This window comes from Podarcis pityusensis (assembly GCF_964106645.2).
Source record: "Podarcis pityusensis genome assembly, chromosome: 6".
In the NCBI taxonomy this organism is placed as follows: Eukaryota; Metazoa; Chordata; class Lepidosauria; order Squamata; family Lacertidae; genus Podarcis; species Podarcis pityusensis.
In genome coordinates this window covers 3217423-3237837 of record NC_138030.1, presented here as the reverse complement: position 1 = coordinate 3237837, position 20415 = coordinate 3217423, and the positions used below count along the sequence as shown (strand labels likewise).

General features: G+C 48.2%; 1 protein-coding gene across 3 annotated transcripts in view; it reads left to right on the top strand.

The window, feature by feature from the left end:
- Positions 1-18518, top strand: part of LOC308480058 (bactericidal permeability-increasing protein-like) — a 51797-nt gene extending 33279 nt beyond the window's left edge. For all 3 annotated transcript variants that reach the window (XM_081011327.1, XM_081011328.1, XM_081011329.1), the window contains exons 8-16: positions 109-200; positions 1810-1989; positions 4076-4135; positions 6043-6210; positions 7569-7657; positions 8955-8997; positions 10740-10800; positions 12068-12144; positions 16324-18518. In XM_081011327.1, the coding sequence (XP_080867453.1) occupies positions 109-200; positions 1810-1989; positions 4076-4135; positions 6043-6210; positions 7569-7657; positions 8955-8997; positions 10740-10800; positions 12068-12144; positions 16324-16377 (824 nt within the window). In that variant the 3' untranslated portion in view covers positions 16378-18518. The remainder of the gene's footprint in view (positions 1-108; positions 201-1809; positions 1990-4075; positions 4136-6042; positions 6211-7568; positions 7658-8954; positions 8998-10739; positions 10801-12067; positions 12145-16323) is intronic.
- The last annotated feature ends 1897 nt before the right edge of the window (positions 18519-20415 follow it).

Sequence of the window (20415 nt, the reverse complement as noted above, 5' to 3'; positions counted from 1 at the left end):
TCCTTGTATTCCTGGAGCTACCAGCTCAAAATCACCCCTCTGGGAATAATTTTTGGCACACTGGTCTGCACCTTGCTAAACATTGGCTTTCTCCGTGTCCTTTTCCAGTCTCGGCCCAGTTGGACCCCATTGCAGGGATAGACTATTCCTTGGTGGAAAAGCCCGTGATTGATGTGGATCGATGCAATGTGGACCTGAAGGTAATGAGAACCTTGCGGGGATGGAGGGAGCAGGGATCCAGCAGATAATTTCAGATTGTCAGTGGATCTGCGAAGCCTTTTTTCAAACCTCTCCGTCCCAGCCTTCTGGTGAAGCCTGGTCCCAAAGTAGGTAGAGCTTTGTAGCACTGTGAGATTGAATAGCTGTTTCTCTTTCTGTGCGGCCTTCCCAAGGTGGAATGGGAAGCAATTTCCAGAGCAGTTGTCCAAAACAAGAGAGACTGGAAAGGTGGTTTGATGGAGATGGATTGAGAATTCAATGGGTAAATTTAAATTTTAACCTCCTGTGTGTGAGAAATATGAGAGTAAATAGGCCGTGAAGCCCTTTTAGCAGAATAAAAACACTTGCGCACTTTTGCAGCCTACTGGAAGCTAGGAATTAGGCAGTTACACCTTTTATCGCTGTTTGCTTGTGATCTGCTGCCCTTTCCCTTCTTTATCCCCGCTGCTAAGAATAAACCACACATTTTAGTAAAAGCAAAAAGGTTTACTTACATTTCAACGCAGGCAGCAAATACTTCTAAGTAGTATTTGTCAGTTTGCATTTCCGTGCGCTGCTCTGGTTCGCCAGAAGCGGCTTAGTCATGCTGGCCACATGACCCGGAAGCTGTACACCGGCTCCCTCGGCCAATAAAGTGAGATGAGCGCCGCAACCCCAGAGTCGGCCACGACTGGACCTAATGGTCAGGGGTCCCTTTACCTTTATGTCACATGTCCACCACATGTAGAAGAAACTGCCTTCTTTCACCCCACACTTCCAACAGGTTTCATACCTGGGATCTGCCTACAAATTCTTCCTTCTTTCTGAGTATTAACGGAAAATCCGAGGGCTCCCTTGAACAAAAACAAAGACACCAACTAGGATAACTTGGAGCAAAACAGCAGCCTGTAGGCTTGGCCTTTATTGAATACTGTCGCGACAGGACTCCCACCCGCAACAAGATGAAGCAAAATGGAAGCCCAGAACAAAAGAAGACCCCCAACTTTAATTAGTTACTAATCCTCCAAACTACACCCCTAAGACTACATCACAACTACATCACAAAAAGGAGGGGTTGAGGGAGGAGTTGGTGGTAACCTGAGTGTCCTGTCACCTGGCTGGTTCCCCCTTTCCCCCTCCCCATGAGTCACTTCCAGGAGACAAAGGGGAGTTGGCAGTTTCCTGCCCCCAGAGGGAAGAGCTGATCATTGTCCTTTGTTCCAGTCCTGCTGAATCCACTCCTATATGCAAGTTCTTTGTGATCTTGATGGTCTTCTGTCTAGGACCATCAGGGTTGGCATAGCAACTGGGCAGGGCTCCTGTGTATGTGCTGGTATGCTCAAGGGATTATGGCTGTCCTGTATCAAACCTTCCCCATTTTGTAGTCCTTCCTTCACGGGGTAAAATAAAAGTGGAACGGTGCAGATCCGATGTATGGTTGATTTTCTATGAATTTATAACAGAAGCATAGCGTATGTAGTGTGAGTGTGTGTGTGTGTGTGAAGTTTGTACAAACTGAATGATTGGGGGGGGTTCCTGCGACATGAGGCAGGTGGCAATCTGTGGAGCTCCCTCCACAAGTTGACCATCTTCCCTCCTCTTCTCTCCTAGGGTCAGTTCTACACGGTGGGAAAGACCCTCCACAGCGGCCCCTTCCAGCCTGCCGCCTTCCTCTTACCCAACCAGACAGACTCCATGATCCTCCTGGGCATCTCTGAACTCGTCGCCAACTCAGCTGCCTTTGTGTACTACACTGCAGGGGCGCTCAGGGTGAACTACACGGATGCCATGGTAAGGAGGTGTGGATGTGCACAGGGCCTGTCAAGGCCATGAGGCACAGGTACACGGTCCCAGGTTCGAATCCTGGCGTCACCAGTTGATAGGCTACGAGGCTGAAAAGTCCCCGGCCCAAATCCTTGGAGACAGAGGCGGAGCTAGCTGCTCCGGCACCCGGAGCAGCGCACGGGGGCAGGACTAGCTGCCTGGGGGCGGGGCTAGCAGGGGCGGCGCCAGCGTACCAGGGGGGTGCCACCCACAGCGAGTGGTAAGGACCCACATACCTACGGGACTGCCTCTCCTGGTATGCCCCGCGGAGGACCTTAAGGTCCACAAATGACAACATTTTGGAGGTCCAAGGTCGCAAGAAAGTTAGATTGGTCTCAACTAGGGCCAGGGCCTTTTCAGTAGTGGCCCCGACGTGGTGGAACGCTCTGTCACAAGAGACCAGGGCCCTGCGGGACTTGACATCTTTCTGCAAGGCCTGCTGTTCCACCTGGCCTTTGGTTTGGACTCAGTCTGACCCTTATGTTGCCCTCCCCTTCTGGTTTTGATCTATGGGCTACTATTAAAATGAGGCTGCATTTTAAATTGTATTTTTAACCTGTATTTTAAATTGGTCCCACCCCCCCCCTTATTATGTTTTTATTGTAATTTTACTGGTGTTAGCCGCCCTGGCCAGGGAGGGCAGGGTATAAATAAATTATTATTATTATTATTATTATTATTATTATTATTATTAAGCGTCCCAGGGAGGTGATCGGCACAGCAATCAGTGCCCATTGGGGGTGATCAGTGCAGCTATTGGCACTCAGGGGGGTGATTGGTGTGGCGACTGGAGCCCAGGGGGGGCAGTGTGACGATCTGCCCGGGGGGGTTGTCCCCCCCCGGGATGACACTCGGGGTGGGCCACCCCCTCCCCCCCTTCCTACGTCCCTGCTTAGAGAGCTGCTATGAGTGTAGACAATCAGATATACTGACACACAGACATAGAGGGTCAAAGGTAAAAGTAAACTCTCTCGCATTGTTTCATATATGTTTTTATTGCATTGTGAAAGCTCTTTGAGATGCTTCATATGAAGTGCTCCGTAAATTAATTATAATTATTAATTCTGAGCTAGATGGACTGATGTCCTGACTGGGCAAGAGGCAACTTCTCAGGGTCTGATGGGTCTTGACTTATTTGCCATATTTCAAAAAGTAAAATTCCTGACTCCTGCAAAAATTTGTGAGCTTTTTTTTTAGGAAACCAGCTTTTTTGGGGGAACAAGCCCAAATTCCCCCCAGATAGTGATTTTAAGCTTTTGGAGCTGTTTCCGGTGCTTTTTCCATCGCATTGCCATACATCCGGGTTTTTGCTGACATTTTGCCGATTCAGCTAAATTCCCCCCGGACACCATGCTTACACCCGAAAACCAGGACATGTCAGGAATTTTCCCGATGTACGGCAAGCCGATCCTTGCCTGAACCCCTCTTAGGGCTGATTCAAACCTCTGAAGGTGTGGCTCTACTATGGAACGAATGAAGCTTCTAACTCCCGCAACCATAACTTGAAACTAATAAGGCATAGAAAATGTTTATTCACACCAGTGACTATGGCATGTGAGATAATCCGGTACAGCAATTTTAATCAAAATAAGAGGTGGTGTAGTTAATTTTTTTAAAAAAAAATCTGGTGATCTGTCATGGAACAGCCCCACGGAAGATGGTAGCAGTGGTTGCCCAGACCTTGTTGCTGGTTGCAAAGGCCCCCCCCCCACAAATGTAGCTCTGTCATTGCACCTCCGATTGCCCCCCCACTTCTCCTAGAGAAATGTGATATTTAGCACTGAACAAATGGCAATTGGGTTTTCTGTGGATGGCTGTTTGTTCCAATTTAGCACTAAAGAGCAGCTCATCTAAGTGAGAACTGTGGGGCAAAGGCAAGAAGCACATACCTGGTCCTAGACAACACAGGACAAGCGGAAAACCTTTCTAGGCCCAGGACAAGAAGAAGTGTGGGTGGTCCCTGATCTCCAAAGATTACGGAGAGCAAATCCAGTGCGTCAGCTTGGAAACTGGGGCTGTCCCAATCGAACATTCACACGCGTTGTCGTTTCAGGTTCCCAAAAGTTTGCCTTTGCGTCTGAACACCAAGAATGTGGGGATATTTGTACCAGAGGTGAGTTCAGTCTTGTGAAGGTGGGGGAATTATTGCCAGGGGTGGGGAGGAACAGAGGGCAATGTGATTGCCCCACCCAGCCACAAGAGCCAAATGTATAGCTGAAAATCTCTTGTGAAATCCTTTCTCTCGTGAAATATTCTCTCTTTTGGAGCAATGGGTCACAAAAAGGTTTTGTTTGTTGTGTCGTAGAATCATAGAATTGCAGAGTTGATCACAAAGGTCTCTTAGTCAAACCCCCTGCAGCACAGGAATCACAGCCAAAGTTGATGCTGCATAAAATTTTCATGTCCTAGGTGCACGGGCATCATTTAAATGGCCCATGAGCTGCCCCCGAACCGAGCCACCCGCTCGGCGAGTCCCTGTGCACTGCGCTAAACTGGCGCAGCGCGGAGCGGAGACTCGCTTCCGCTGCAGTGGAAATTGCGTCTGCGCAGACCCAAGGAGCGATTTCCGTGGGAGTGAACCAGCCCAGGCGAGGTAAATCTTGCCAACCCCTGCTGTAGGCTGGTGATTAATATACACAGAACAATAATTATACATACTTTATCAACCTTCTGAGAAAAATACAAAACATAAACAAAGCCACAGAGACTTGAGAACTACTCAACCTAAAATGAACTTATAACTACAACTTCATTAACATCTGTCTACAACTCCACTGGCATCTCCCGGTACTGTGAATAACACCAAACTTACCTTTTGTTGGTATCTTCATGAACTTATCTAAAAGATGGAGTTAAGCCTTTGAAAAATCTATTGAAACCAGACATTATAAGTTCATCTTAGGCTGGGTAGTTCGCAAGTCTCTGTGGCTTTGTTTATGTTTTGTATTTTTCTCAGAAGGTTGATAAAGAATGTATAAATATTGTTCTGTGTATATTAATCGCCAACGTGTTGCGTGAGTCACACTACTTATATCAGCAGCACAGTTTGCGTTTTTCTAGCATAACCCCTGCTGTAGGGGCAATCTTTTCCGGAAGATATTTGTATTTCGAGGAGTTTAGTGATCTGACATGGTCATTTCTTCCTGCCTCTGTTTACTTCCCCTCTCTATCTCTTGTTCTGCTCTTTGACGGCTGTGAACAGCCTTTAATTTGTTGGAAGGAAGTGATGATGCAGGGTACCTTCTGACCTCCTTTGATGTTAGACATTGTTTGGAGGAACGTGCGGTATTGGAAGAGGGGGCTAGCTAATTAATAATCTGCACTAGCTAGCTACGCTTGGTATGTATATACAGTGGTACCTCGGATTACATACGCTTCAGGTTACAGACGCTTCAGGTTACAGACTCCACTAACCCAGAAATAGTACCTCGGGTTAAGAACTTTGCTTCAGGATGAGAACAGAAATCGTGCTCCGGCGGTGCGGCAGCAGCAGGAGGCTAAAGTGGTGCTTCAGGTTAAGAACAGTTTCAGGTTAAGAACAGACCTCTGGAATGAATTAAGTACTTAACCCGAGGTACCACTGTATTGCTTGCTGTTTAGAAATAAAATCTTCTTCTTCCCGCTCACTTGTGTTTTGCATTGCTTCTGAATCTCCTTTTATCTTGCATTTGGCAAGACGGGTGCAAAGGAGCACAGCTGCACAAGAACAATCTCAAAGTACTGAATATTTTTGATGACACCAATGTAGATGCCGCAAAACCCCCATTCCACATTTGTAAGAACTTGATCATTTAGTGTGGCGGCACCTGGAACTCCCTGCCTCTTGATCTCAAGCAGGCATCCTCACTGAATCTCATTAAAAGAACCACCTTGCATTTAGCAAGACGCACCCACCCCGTAATGATTCTCATGTGGAAGCACCCCCCGGGCGCAGAAATATTGATCTCTCCCCGTGCCACTGACCCAATCGTAATGAAACACCCGTTCCATCGCAGCGCCTCTCTTTTCTCCCCTCCGCAGCTGAACGAGCGCTTTCCAAATATGCCCATGGAGTTCCACCTGGCTGCCCAAAAGGAACCTGAAATACGCTTCCAGCCCACCGGGATGGAGGTCACGCTCTTTGCGTCTGCAGAGGCCTTCGTCATCCTCCCGAACGCCAGCCTGGCCTCCGTGTTCCTGCTGAATATTGTAAGCATCGTTAACAGGTGGGGTTGGTGGAGGAACGGAGATCCCTGTCCTTCTATGAGGTGGTGGTGAGGCTGCAATGTGAACTGTCTTAAAGGATGAGTGTGTTGGGAGGTGTGTGTCACAGGTCTGCTGCTGCTACTAGCGCAGCAAAACAGTGCCTGCGTCGCACGGGGTTGGACTAGATGACCCTAGGGCCCCTCCAGCTCTACAATTTTATAAGTGTGCTTTTGGGAGCTGTAAGGGGAGGCTGCCCCTGCTTTCTTACTTAAAGCTAGCCCAGAGAGTGATCTTGCCTGTCGGCTTCTTCCCTCCCCGGCTCAGGGTGGATGGGGACGAAGCCCGAACGAGTCGGCCCTCGCTGCCGTTGGCTCTGGCTTCCTCCATTGTTGGTTTAGCGCCACCTGCTGTTTGGCTCCCAACCTTCTGCCCTACCTGAAGTGAAGGACATGAGGCAGGAGTTGATAATGCAGGTGAGCTGTGCACAAGCAAGCTGCCGGCTAGCTCTGTGAAGGCTCCTTTTATTGGCACAATATGCAAACCCAGGCAGATACATTTTGGGCTGTGACCTTTATGCATCTTTCCGTCCCGAGATCGTGGGGTGGTACAAAGTTACTTTGGCACCTGTTTCCACCGCGTCATTTTCCCCTTGCACAATGTATGACGAAAGAGACAAAGGTCTCAGAGACAAAGGTCACAGACAGGACACGGCAGACTAGTAAGACCGCAAAAGGTTAGACAGAGGGCAAGATGTTCAGACAGCTGTGGCCTTATCTGTGAGGGGGAGTGTGCTCCACACCCCAAGGTCACGCGTGCAGACAGCTGAGCCTGTCCGCAGGCGGAAGTGTGCTCTGTTACTTTCTGTTTGCAACTGAGCAGCTGCTTAGAGTCACAAGGCTCTGTTTACATTCCCGAGACAGTCCAGGCTATTGGAAGTCTCACGGGAGAAGGGAGACGGATGTGGCGTACTGGTTTCTTTGTTTCTTTGTTCTTTGGTTCAGTTGCTCTCTGCTGTCACAGGGAGAGGATGTATATTTCTTTGCTGTCTGCGTAGCTTAGAAATAAAGCATAGCATGTAGCCATAAATCTCATCACTTCCGCGTGCTGTTTTGGATTCTCTGCTGAATGGGGGAACGTGCCTTGGAGCCTCATCAAAGGCTCAGGCCGTTAATTATTTGTCGGGAGGGCGATTCCAGAAGATGAGCTTGGCTGAGCGGAGATCCCGACATGCTCCGCAACCCAGCGATTATTCCTACATACCATTCCCCGATGCTCACAGGAAGCATGAACGGCCTTAGATGCATCACCCAACCCAGACTCTGCTCATACTCTTCTGGCTATTCTCTCACTTTGGCTTACAGGACGCCAACCTCACGGGACAACCCCTTCTTAAGCCTGGGAAGTCTGGGAAGTCCCTTGGCTATGCCGGGGCTTCTGTGGCCCTGAAAAAGTGAGTATCGCTCCTCTTCTATGGCTCCAGGGTCTTCCTCTTATTCCGCACTCCCCTTCCCCAATCCCCAGGATTAGCGCAGGATTCCCACCTGCTGTTCTCTCACCTTTAATGCGGGCCTCCGTGCAATTATTATTATTATTATTATTATTATTATTATTATTGCACGGGCCTCGGTCCAGTATACCTGATGGAGCATCTCCACCTCCATCATTCTGTCCAGACACTGAGGTCCAGCGCCAGGGCCTTCAGGCGGTTCCCTCATTGCGAGAAGCCAAGTTACAGGGAACCAGGCAGAAAGCCTTCTCGGTGGTGGCACCCGCCCTGTGGAACGCCCTCCCACCAGATGTCAAAGAGAAAAATAACCACCAAACTTTTAGAAGACATCTAAAGGCAGCCCTGTTTAGGGAAGCTTTTAATGTTTAATAGGTTATTGTATTTTAGTGTTTTGTTGGAAGCCACCCAGAGTGGCTGGGGAAACCCAGCCAGATGGGCGGGGTATAAATAATAATAATAATATATTATTATTATTATTATTATTATTATTATTATTATTAATTGCCCCTGCCCATCACCACCTGCTTTGCATGCAGAAAGCTCCGAGTTCGGTCCCTGGCATCGCTGGGTGCAGATGGAAGGACCTGGGAGATGGGAGTTTAAATCCCAACTTGGCCATTAAGCTCATTGGGTGACCTGAGGGGCCAGTCACTGCCTGTCAGCCTAACCTACCTCACAGGGCTGTTGGGAGGATTAAATGAGAACAATGCATATACCCCCTTGAGCTTAACTGGAGGGAAAAGGTGGGATATAAGAAATGGAATGAAGAAGCAAATGTTCCCAAGAGCATAAAACAGGAGTCAGCAAACTTACCGTACCTCGGGCCGGTGTCTCCAGCGCCGATCGCGTGGCGGGCCGGAGGATGGGGGAGTGTGTGCCCATATGTGTGCGCACATGCTATTTCCGGCTCACTTCCAGGTCGGAGGAGCACCGGAAATAGGTTGTGCGCATGTGCAGGGGCCTCCTCCGACCCAGATGTGCACCAGAAATAATGCTTGCACATGCACAAATAATGCTTGCGCATGTGCACAAGCTATTTCCAGTGCTCCTCCGACCCGGAAGTGGGCAGCCGCGCAGTGCAGCGCTGGTAAGAGTGGGCGGTGGCGGCGGGCGGCTGGTGTTGCTGCGGGCTGGATAAACGAGTCCCTCGGGCCTTATCTGGCCCGTGGGCCTTAGTTTGGGGACCCCTGGCATAAATGAACCCCGACGGTGCTTTCTCATCCTTCTGTGTACCCTGCAGGTTGCGCCTGTCCAAGGAATGGTCCAAGGTTGGCGAGATCAGGGTGAGTATAGAGGAGGAGCTCAGGAGGATGAAGGAATGGGTGGGGCTTGGAATCTGGAGACTGGGATTGTGAGATGCACCTAGCTGTGCACATTAGGGTGGTTCATAAAAAACTTTTTTTTGAAAATGCCTGCTCCAAAGGTCTTATCTTACTACACTAGGGATTATATAGCTATACAGTCATACCTCATGTTACGTCCGCTTCATGTTACGTCCTTTCAGGTTACGTCCCGCGGCGACCTGGAAGTACCAGAAAGGGTTACTTCCAGGTTTCGTCGCTCGCGCATGCGCAGAAGCGAAAAATGACATCATGCGCATGCGCAGAAGTGGTGAATCGCAACCCGTGCGTGCACAGATGCGCCGCTGCGGGTTGTGTTCTTTTCATGTTGCGAATGGGCCTCCGGAACGGATCCCGTTCGCAACCAGAGGTACCACTGTATCTGAAATTTCGTGCATATCAGTTAATATCTTGACCGTCCTCCATGAAAATAGCTGTTTACTAGGGCCGTTTTCCTATGTCGTAAAGGCTGAAATTTCAATTCAGTGGAGCAGGGTCAAGATATTAATTGATATGCATGAAATTTCAGATATATCTATATAATCCCTAATGTAGTAAGAGAAGACCTTTGGAGCACGCGTTAAAAAAAAAAAGTGCACACACACTCTTCCCTCCTTAAAACCAGTGCTTTTTTTCTGGGGGGACACAGGGGTACGCATACCCCTCAACTTTTTGTGAATCTAAGTTTGGCCTCATTGAGGGGCAGTATTTCAATATGAGTAGGAAAATAAGAATACCCCTAAACATTTTTTTTAGACATTTTTTTTAAGCACTGCTTAAAACTATACGTCCGGGTTCTCAAAAGAGATAGAGATAGATAGATAGATAGATAGACAGACAGATAGATAGATAGATGATTGATAGATAGATAGATAGGAAGGGGCAGACGTCTGGGGAAAACGATTCCCCCCCCCCATGTTTGTTTTATTATTTTTCCAAATTATTACAAATCAAACCAAATTAATTTCATTTAATACAGTGGTACCTCTGGATACGAACGGGATCCGTTCCGGAGCCCCGTTTCTCATCCAGAGCAGAACGCAACTCGCGTCTGCGCATCTGCACGTGTGCAGGTTGTGATTTCCCACTTCTGCGCATGCGTGTGACATCATTATGAGCATCTGCACATGCGCGATCGGCGAAACCTGGAAGTAATGCGTTCTGTTACTTCCGGGTCGCCACGGAGCGCAACCTGAAAATGCTCAACCTGAAGCAACTTCAGCCCGAGGTATGACTGTACAATTCCTAAAAATCAGGTTTCCCGCTCCTGTTCCAAACATATGACCACCATCATTTCCTCGCATAGCCAAATCATTTCTCATTTAGAGTCCAGTTGACATCCTTCACTTGCCGTCAAACCATTCTTCCAGCTGGCTACTTTTTTCATCTTACAAACAGCACCTCAGTTACATCTTATAAAAAAAAAATCCCTTTCACATGTGCAGTCCTTCATGTACATTGTTTTTCCAGGTGCATGCATTTTATGAAATAATAGAATAAATAAAGTTTGCATTGGTTTCCCGGCCTGCTTAGCCTCTGGCCCTGCCCAACACTGCCATGTGGCCCCCAGAAGAAGAGAATGTGGCTCTCAGGCTGAAAAGCTCCCTGCTTCCTGTATGGTGACCCTACATTTCTAGATGTTTGATTACTCCACTTTTCAAACCCACTGTATTTGTGCTACACAGGTGACTGTTTTGGAGACGCTGCTGAAGGCAGCCAGCAACTTGGGGATGTCAAGGCTCAACAGTGAGTGCACAACAGTTTTCCTCTCCCGCTTCTGCTGGGGGTCCCCCTTCCTCTGCCACCTCCCACCTTATTTGGGATGGAGCATCTGCTTTGCATGCAAAAGATCTCATTTTCAGTCCCCTGGAATCTCTTGCCTGAAGTTGTGGAGAGATGCTGCCAGCCAGTGTCAACAGTACAGAGCTGAATAATAATAATAAATAATTTATTATTTATACCCCGCCCATCGGGACGTGGGTGGCGCTGTGGGTTAAACCACTGAGCCTAGGGCTTGCCAATCAGAAGGTCGGCAGTTCGAATCCCCGCGATGGGGTGAGCTCCCGTTGCTCGGTCCCTGCTCCTGCCAACCTAGCAGTTCGAAAGCACGTCAAAGTGCAAGTAGATAAATAGGTACCACTTTGGCAGAAAGGTAAACGCCGTTTCCGTGCGCTGCTCTGGTTCGCCAGTAGCGGCTTAGTCATGCTGGCCACATGACCCGGAAGCTGTACGCCGGCTCCCTCGGCCAATAAAGAGAGATGAGCGCCGCAACCCCAGAGTCGTCCGCGACTGGACCTAACGGTCAGGGGTCCCTTTACCCCTTTACCTTTACCCCGCCCATCTGGCTGGGTTTCCCCAGCCACTCTGCGCGGCTTCCAACAGAATATTAAAATACAATAGTCTATTAAACATTAAAAGCTTCCTTAAACAGGGCTGCCTTCAGATGTTTTCTAAAAGTCTGGTAGTTGTTCTTCTCTTTGACATCTGGTGGGAGGGCGTTCCACAGGGTAGGCGCCACCACCGAGAAGGCCCTCTGCCTGGTTCCCTGTAACTTGGCTTCTCACAGTGAGGGAACCGCCAGAAGGCCCTCGGCGCTGGACCTCAGTGTCCTGGCAGAACGATGGGGGTGGAGACGCTCCTTCAGATATACTGGGCCGAGATGGCCAATGGCTCCTGACTTCGAATAAGGCCACTTCTATGGGCTTTAGAATAGGATCCCATGAACCTTTTAAATTCATGGGATCCTATTTTTAGATTCACAGCTAAATAATCCCTGACAGGTGGCTACCCAACCTCTGCTTAAAAACCTCCAAGGAAGGAGAGTTGACCAGCTTCCAAGCCATCGATAGGCCTCTTCTCTTCCATGAATTTGTCCAATTCCCTTTTAAAGCCATTTAGGTTGGTGGCCACCACTGCCCCTTGCTATTTACATGGTATTGGGTGTCTTGGGACAGCTTTACCCCGAAAGGCAACGTTAAACTTTCAGCTAAACAAATCGTTTGCATTTCTGTAGAACGGCTGAAGCAAGCGATTGCTCTTCCAAACTTATACGGCTCCAGTTTACTGAACTCTACTGTCATGATGAACAAGGTGAGTTCCTACTGGTGGGAGAGGTGTGGCGGCTTCACTTTGCTTGTGAACCAGACTTTGTCAACCCAGAAGATAGGAGCAATCAATAATAATAATAATAATAATAATAATAATAATTGTACCCGGCCATCTGGCTGGGTTTCCCCAGCCACTCTGGGCAGCTTCCAACAAAGATTAAGAATACATTAAAATGTCACACATTAAAAACTTCCCTAAACAGGGCTGCCTTCAGATGTCTTCTAAAAGTCAGATACAGTGGTACCTCAGGTTAAGAACTTAATTCATTCCGGAGGTCTGTTCTTAACCTGAAACTGTTCTTAACCTGAAGCACCACTTTAGCTAATGGGGCCTCCCACCGCCATGAGATTTCTGTTCTCATCCTGAAGCAAAGTTCTTAACCCGAGGTACTATTTCTGGGTTAGCGGAGTCTGTAACCTGAAGTGTCTGTAACGCGAGGTACCACTGTAGTTGTTTATTTCCTTGACATCTGGTGGGAGGGTGTTCCACAGGGCGGGTGCCACTACCAAGAAGGCACTCTGCCTGGTTCCCAGTTACTTGGCTTCTCGCAGTGAGGGAACCGCCAGAAGGCCCTCGGAGCTGGACCTTAGCGTCCAGGCAGAACGATGGGGGTGGAGACTCTCCTTCAGGTATACGCTCCTTAATGCCAGGCAAGCAAGCAAGCCATGGCAATGAGGAAGAAGAGGGTGTTCAGCAGGAGCAGCTGGTGAGAATGGAAGTAAGGAGCAGAACTCTCTGCAGGTTGGAGGCTGTCTGGCCCAGGAACAGGAGAACCTGGAACCAGCATGGGTTGGGATCAGACTCTCCTCCCAAGTAGGTGAGGCAAGGTGCCAAGCAGCGATCTTAGCTCAAGACTGGCTTTATCATCTGGACAAAACAGGGTGTTCTGACCAGGGGACTGTTCAGTCCAGAGAGGGACTCTGATTTTCCCCAGAGCCAAGAAGGCACAGCTGAAATTCCTTTTTGCACAATGGATCTTGATATTGTCGCTTACAATGGGGTGCAGAGAACAAAGCTTTGCTCTTTTCAGCTCACGGCTTGATCTGATTAAGTTGAAGCAGGTCCGTCACGTTCGGGCAAAGTCTGAGAAGGCTGCAAATGTCACCAGGCAAAAAATGTCAAAAGGCGGCGCCGTTAATTCCGCTCCAGGAGTCGAGAGAGCTTTGATGGTTCCCTTTGGTCATGCTCAGACCAGGTCATGTTTCTGGGTGATTAAGGTCAGTTAGGAAGCATGATTTTTGATGGCATCATTCAGGAGCTAAGATGGCGCCCGGGACCCAAAATGGAACCCAAGAGAGATTGGACAAGACAAGGCCCAGTCGCATGCCAAGGTCAGATGCCAACACAAGGCGATGCCTTCTGTGAGGAGAAAGCAAGATATGACCAGGCAGAGGGCCTTCTCGGTGGTGGCGCCCGCCCTGTGGAACGCCCACCCATCAGATGTCAAGGAAATAAACAACTCCCTGACTTTTAGAAGACATCTGAAGGCAGCCCTGTTCAGGGAAGTTTTTAAATGTTTGATGTATTTATCATGTTTTTAATATTCTATTGGGAGCCACTCAGAGTGGCTGGGGAAACCCAGGCAGATGTGCGGGGTGTAAATAAATTTATTATTATTATTATTATTATTATTATTACTACTACTACTACTTGAGATGCACTTTGAGGACGCCTGAGGGCCTTTTAGGAAGAGTCGGCAGCGAAAGTGATAAAAGAAAAGAGAAGCTTTCTCCAACTACAACTCCCAGTAGCTCCAGCTGTGCTCACTGGGGCTGGTGGGAGTTTCAGCCCAAACATCTGGATGGCTGTACTGGTTGAGGAAAGCTGGAACAGAGAATTTTGCAAATGCCTTTCTTCCCTGAAAAGGTGAATCCACACAGCCCTCACAAACAATGGGTAAGGATACAGCCTTTGCCGAAGTATTGCGCTCTTTGGAATAAACTGAGGCTGTGTGGTGCAGTGGTTAGAGTGTTGGACTAAGACCTGAGAGGTAAAGGTAAAGGGACCCCTGACCATTAGGTCCAGTCGTGGCCGACTCTGGGGTTGCAGTGCTCATCTCGCTTTATTGGCCGAGAGAGCCGGCGTACAGCTTCCGGGTCATGTGGCTAGCAGGACTAAACCGCTTCTGGCGAACCAGAGCAGCGCATGGAAACGCCGTTTACCTTCCCGCCAGAGTGGTACCTATTTATCTACTTGCACTTTGACGTGCTTTCGAACTGCTAGGTTGGCAGGAGCAGGGACCCAGCAATGGGAGCTCACCCCATCGCGGGGATTCAAACCGCCGACCTTCTGATTGGCAAGTCCTAGGCTCAGTGGTTTAACAGCGCCACCCGCGACCCTGAGAGAACAGGGTTCAAATCCCCACACAGCTATGAAGCTCTCACTGGGGATGACCTTGGGCCGGTCACTGCCTCTCAGTCTAACCTACCTCACAGGTTTGTTGTGGGGATTAAATGAGGTGGGGGGGGGGAGAGAACCATGAATGGCACCTTGATCTCCTTGCATAAAAAGTGGAATATAAATGCCCAAAGGTGGCATACAGTAATACCTCCGCGAATGTCCGCCTTGTCTAGCGTCCGTTCCGGCAAACGTCCACGGCAAACCCAGAAGTACTGGAATGGGTTACTTCCAGGTTTGCCGCTTGCGCATGCGCAGAGGCACTAAATTGCACTTCACACATGCACAGAAGCACTAAATCATGCTTCGCACATGTGCAGAAGCACAAACCACTCTGAGCGCATGGATAGACATGGAGCTTTGCCCTGTGTCCTTTTTGGCTAGCAAAACAAGGTACGACTGTATATATAATGCTTTATTTATGGAAGTTTGCAGAAAGACTTGGGTACCACTGTACAGTAATACCTCCACGAACGTCCACCTTGTCTAGCGTCCATTCTGGCAAACGTCTGCGGCAAACCCAGAAGTACCGGAATGGGTTACTTCCGAGATTGCCCCTCACTTTCAGATTATCTAAGACACTTCAAGATGGTTGCGGTTTCTGCTTTCTCAACGGCATACCTGCAAAATCAGGTGCCACAGTCACTGTTGATGGTAAGGTCTTGAGTGACAAACCTGCTACCTCCAGATCAGCCTTTTTGCGATAAGGAAAATGACGCGAAACACACTGGACACTGTGGCTTTGACCCAACGTCATCTGGCCTCTCCTAAGACAAATCAGCTAGAATGCTTAATAAACAGGTTTCTTGTTTGGTTTGTCTACATGGAGGTTAGCAATGTTACTACATGGAGTAACACTGACTAGTTACTGATTTGTAATGAGTGATTTGTTTGGGGGGGGGTTGTGTATGGTGTTTCACCAAGCAAGAGATATCCTCTGTTTCCTGGTGCATTCCACTCCATCACTTTCCTTATGTCTAAAAGTCCTCTTTGGGGTGGTGTAAATTGGTTTGCAGTGCAAGACCTCCCAATGCACTATAATTGCAGAGTCTGAATCTGCTGGTATGGGACTGGATCCAACCCACAAAATAGGGACTGTCCAGAAGCACCTTTGGGGGGGGCAGGTGCTTTAGCTTTCTATGGAATTTCATTGTATAAAGTGCCTTTAAAAATGATGCAGAAGGGAAAAGAAAGAACAACTTCTTTTTGCAAGAAATTGTTCAGGAATTAAATGTAAAAAACCCCACTTAATAATAATAATACATTTATTATTTGCCCCCTGCCCATTTGACAGGGTTGCCCCAGCCACTCTGGGCAGTTTCCAACAAATATAAGGTAAAGGTACCCCTGACCTTAAGGTCCAGTTGCGGACGACTCTGGGGTTGCGGCGCTCATCTTGCTTTACTGGCCGAGGGAGCCGGTGTACAGCTTCCGGGTCATGTGGCCAGCATGACTAAGCCGCTTCTGGCGAACCAGAGCAGCGCACGGAAACGCCATTTACCTTCCCGCCGGAGCGGTACCTATTTATCTACTTGCACTTTGACGTGCTTTTGACCTGCTAGGTTGGCAGGAGCAGGGACCGAGCAACAGGAGCTCACCCCATTGTGGGGATTCGAACCGCCTACCTTCCGATCGGCAAGCTCAAGAGGCTCAGTGGTTTAGACCACTAAAACATCAAACATTAAAAACTTGATTGTAAAGCAGACTGGAGATATATGAGGTAGAGCAGAATCTTAGCATTGTTGGCTTTTCCACCCTCTGCAGGGACACATGTTCATCGCCACTGACCTGGTCCACCAGCCCCAGGCTGCTGTATAGCCGTGAGGGGCACCCAGAAGGAAGAGGAAAGGCAGCTGCCCCCTGTTCCTGCCTCAGAGTTTTTTCCAAGATGCTCACCTTCCATGCTCAGGAGCCATTTGAGGCAGTGATCAAGGACAATGCGGGGACATTGGGCCTTTCCTGGGGAAGTCAGGTTTGGGCAGAGATGGGACAGTGCAAAGCCAGCCCAAAATATTTTGCTGCCTGAAGCCAGAGGACAAGATGTCATCACCCTCCAGTTCCACGTCTAAAAGCCAACAGGACTGAAAGTTGCACCTTCCTTCAATTCAGATACTGGGATGCTGCCTTCTGCCCCGCCTGAGAAGAGCAGACTAGCTTAAGGAAATGCAAAACAGAGCCCGTTTCATGCACAGCCCTGTCCTCCACCTCTTGGAAAATATTGTTACAAAAAGCTAGGTACCAACCCCACCCTCTACTGAGCGATAGCAAGATCCCAGGGCGTTCCAGGCACTCGCCCGGAGTATGTGCTCCTTTTGGAGAATTGAAGACACGGCGCAGACTGCCATAGCTTTAAGAAATATGGTTTATTCACATATTGACACATTTGGTCTGCCTGGAGGGAGTCCAGATCTTACAGCATGGACATTTCAAGAGGGGCTTGTCCCCAACGGCATGGCAACACCTGAGTCAAAAGCATCTTTCCCAGCCAGCCTTCAGCCAACCTGCCCAAGATGGATCTCTCCTTTCTCTCTCTCTCTCTCTCTCTCTCTCTCTCTCTCTCTCTCCCCCCCCCCCTCTCTCTCTCTCCCTTTTTCTTCCCAGCACATCTTGCTCTAAAGACTCTCTTTTCCTGACACTTCACAGCCAGTTATCCTGGCAACCTTCTGTCTCTCCAGGCTCAATATCTCCTAGATGGGCCATCAACACCCCTTGTCCACCATCATCATAATTTATTACAGCCAAAGACCACCCTTTGTCCTGTTAATGCCTCTATCCCAGGTGAGGCCCTGGCTTGGAAAGGAATCTTAGCTTGTATCTTTCCACTGGCCTGTAATCTTCCCTTCAATACCCCAAATAATCAAAATCCTAGACTTTCTTAGTTTCTTGATATATATAATGGGAGAATTCCTAGATGCCAAGATCCAAATTTGGGACAAGAACCCGAGCAGAGTTTAAAGCCACAAAAACAAGGCTGTTAGACCTTTCAAGTGAGTTCCAAAAAATGTCCCTTTTAACAGTTAAAAAGTTTCCCTCTTCCCCTAGCATAGGTAAAAGAGTGGTAACTTAAACATTGGTTTACTTACAAGCTTTTCAAAGGTCGGGTTCATGGACTTTAGCAAATTTGCACAGGCAGTGAAACTTTGCTTAGTTGGAAAGTGGTAAAGGTTCCTAGATATTGGTATTATAGGAACTCACGAGAGGCTTGTTAAAGCCATGTGGGTGGAAGGAGCAGCTCAGAGCTCCTCACACTCCAAAGTTCACATGCAGTCTGGGGGTGAACAAAGGCTTGATTTCCTAGTTCCTCCTAAGGTGAGGGAAAGAGGACTTAGCTAAGCCTGGCTGGACAGCTTACTCTATGGTATTAACCCCTTCATTTGGGATGTCTGAGGCTGGTTATCCCACAATTGTCATCCTTCAGCAGCTGCTGCCTAAGGCAGCTGCCTCACACTGCCTAACAGTAGGACCGGCTTTGGCACAGCGATTGATCTTACCAAGTCAGGAGAGGTTCCCCTTGGCTAGCTCATCTGTTGCTAGGAAATGGCAGCCACTCACCTCCACCTGCCCCCTTGCCTCTTAGCACCCACCTCTAGTAATCCCACAACGCCTTTTGGAAACAACTGGGAAAATTCTACTTGTGGCACCACGCCCTACAGAAAATCACAGTGTGGGGTAGCCTGAAAAATTGGCATTTTCCACCACTGCTCCTGTGCCGTGAATGTCCTTAACCTTTGCCCTGTTAATACCAAGTTCCTTTTTAAACTTTGTATTTATAAGACTGCTTTTACTGGTTTCCATGTTGTGTACCTGCTTTTATGATGCTGTTTTTTGTTTTTGCATGTTGCTTTTGTATCTGGCTTAGATGTTTTTAAATGCCAAGTGGTTTCGAAACGCTAATAAAGAAATAAATCAGATTTCTCTGACCCCTTCCTCAAGCCACCAGAAATAAAACAATGTTAGAACCAGTTGTTGGCATCTGTCTGTTTTGGGAGGCAATGGGAGAGTGCTTCTTTGGGGGAAACGTCAAACTGTTGGAGAGTCACAGCGCCTGCTGTGGCTGTAGAAACTGATATGGAAGAGATGGGCTTTACTGCAGGTGGGGCAGATGAAGACGTCCGGTTTTGCTGAAATAGGTCACCTTGGTGTTTCTTCTCTCTGCAACTAATTTTGGGGTGACCGATAGAGCCTACTTGCTACAGCATTCTACCTCCCCCCCAAACCCCGAATGTTATTCATGTGCTTATATAAAACATTTTATCCCACTCTGAAATGGTTCCCATATGCAGGTTTGCATACAATTGGTAAAGAGAAAAAACAACAACCCAAAGACCGTCCTTTCCCACAGGCTGAGACTGTTAGAATTCCTGCTCCATGATTGCAGTCATGGGATTGTTGTCTATCACATGACGGTGTATGTTTTGACTCCAGAGAGTGAGAAGTGATGGAGACAGGATGTTTGTGTTACTGTGTTCCGTGAAGTAGGACTATTGTCCTTTGTTCTTTTTCTCTTTGCTGTCTGATGCTAGAGAAAGAGGGAGCGATGTTGCAGTGCTCTGTGTGTGTTTATATGTAAATAAAGTAGATTAGCCAAAATGCTGAGTTGCTGAGGTCTGTTATGCAAGCTGCGAAGACTCTGCGGATCCCTAAGTGTGCCGGTGTCGGTTGGCATTGGTCGCTGTGATGTTCGGGCTGAAGAAAGCTTTTGAAGCTCCCGAACGATCAACCAGGAGGGAGGGAACATGCCAGTCAGGCATGTGTCTCTGCCAGAGTCCTACTCGAGTGTAGGACGAGCTCCTGACAGAGACATGGCACAAAAGGAAAAGGGCCTGGGAGGAAGGAGGAAAAATGCAAACTCAGGCACTAGTTCCTAGTGACAAAGTTCTTGTAAAACACCAGCTGGAATGGAAAACAGAGGAGGGATGAAACTGTCTTGGTCTCCAAGCTGAGCAGATGGAGTGGCTCTGCTGTCTTTCACTTTCTCCGCTGCAGGTGATGGAAGGAGAGGCTTGGCGGAGCTGGTCTCTCAGCAGAACCAGGGGAGAAGCCAGGCTGGCCCATCTTGTCCCTCTGATAGAGCCTTACCACATCCCCGCCCAGGATGCATCATATTATTACAGATTTGGGGTACCATAGTTTGGGGGTGCAAAAGCGCCCATAAATCTAAGAAGCTAGCGAATGCTAGAAATTACTGCTCAATAACTTTCTGCTCCCAAAAGGGGTGTTGGTAACTGGCTGGTAGTTGAGTAGGTTCTCAGAATTTAGGGGTGGTTGCTTAAGCAGTGGCCTCATCACTCCGCCAAAAAAACACCCCCTCTCGTAAATAATAATAATAATAATAATAATAATAATAATAATAATAATTTTTATTTATACACTGCCCTCCCCAGCCAAGACCGGGCTCAGGGCGGCTAACACCCGATATAAAAACAAATTGATTGAAATACAACTTAAAAACAAGATTAAAATACAACATTAAAATATTAAAATACAGCCTCATTTCAATGGAAACTCAAATCAAAAACTTTTTTGGGGATAAAAACATCAAGTAAAGAGGCACTGACCACCTCCCTGGCCCAGACAGCTGTCTCCTCCCTGCTGGATTTTATCAGCCATGAGGGACAAAGGTCCAGAGCACAAGTAGTTTCCCAAACCCATCCAAGCGCCTTGTCCATACTGTATATTCAAGAAATTCATCCAATGAAACAGGACTTGAAAGTGTTCTGAACATCTTACTGGCCAAAGGGGAAGCATCACTCTCTTCTCCTCCCATCAATGATTCAAGATCCTGCTGGGTTCTTTCTCATTGACACGCGGAGAAAAGGGACAGAATACAGTGTTTTTGCAACAGGTGACAGGGAA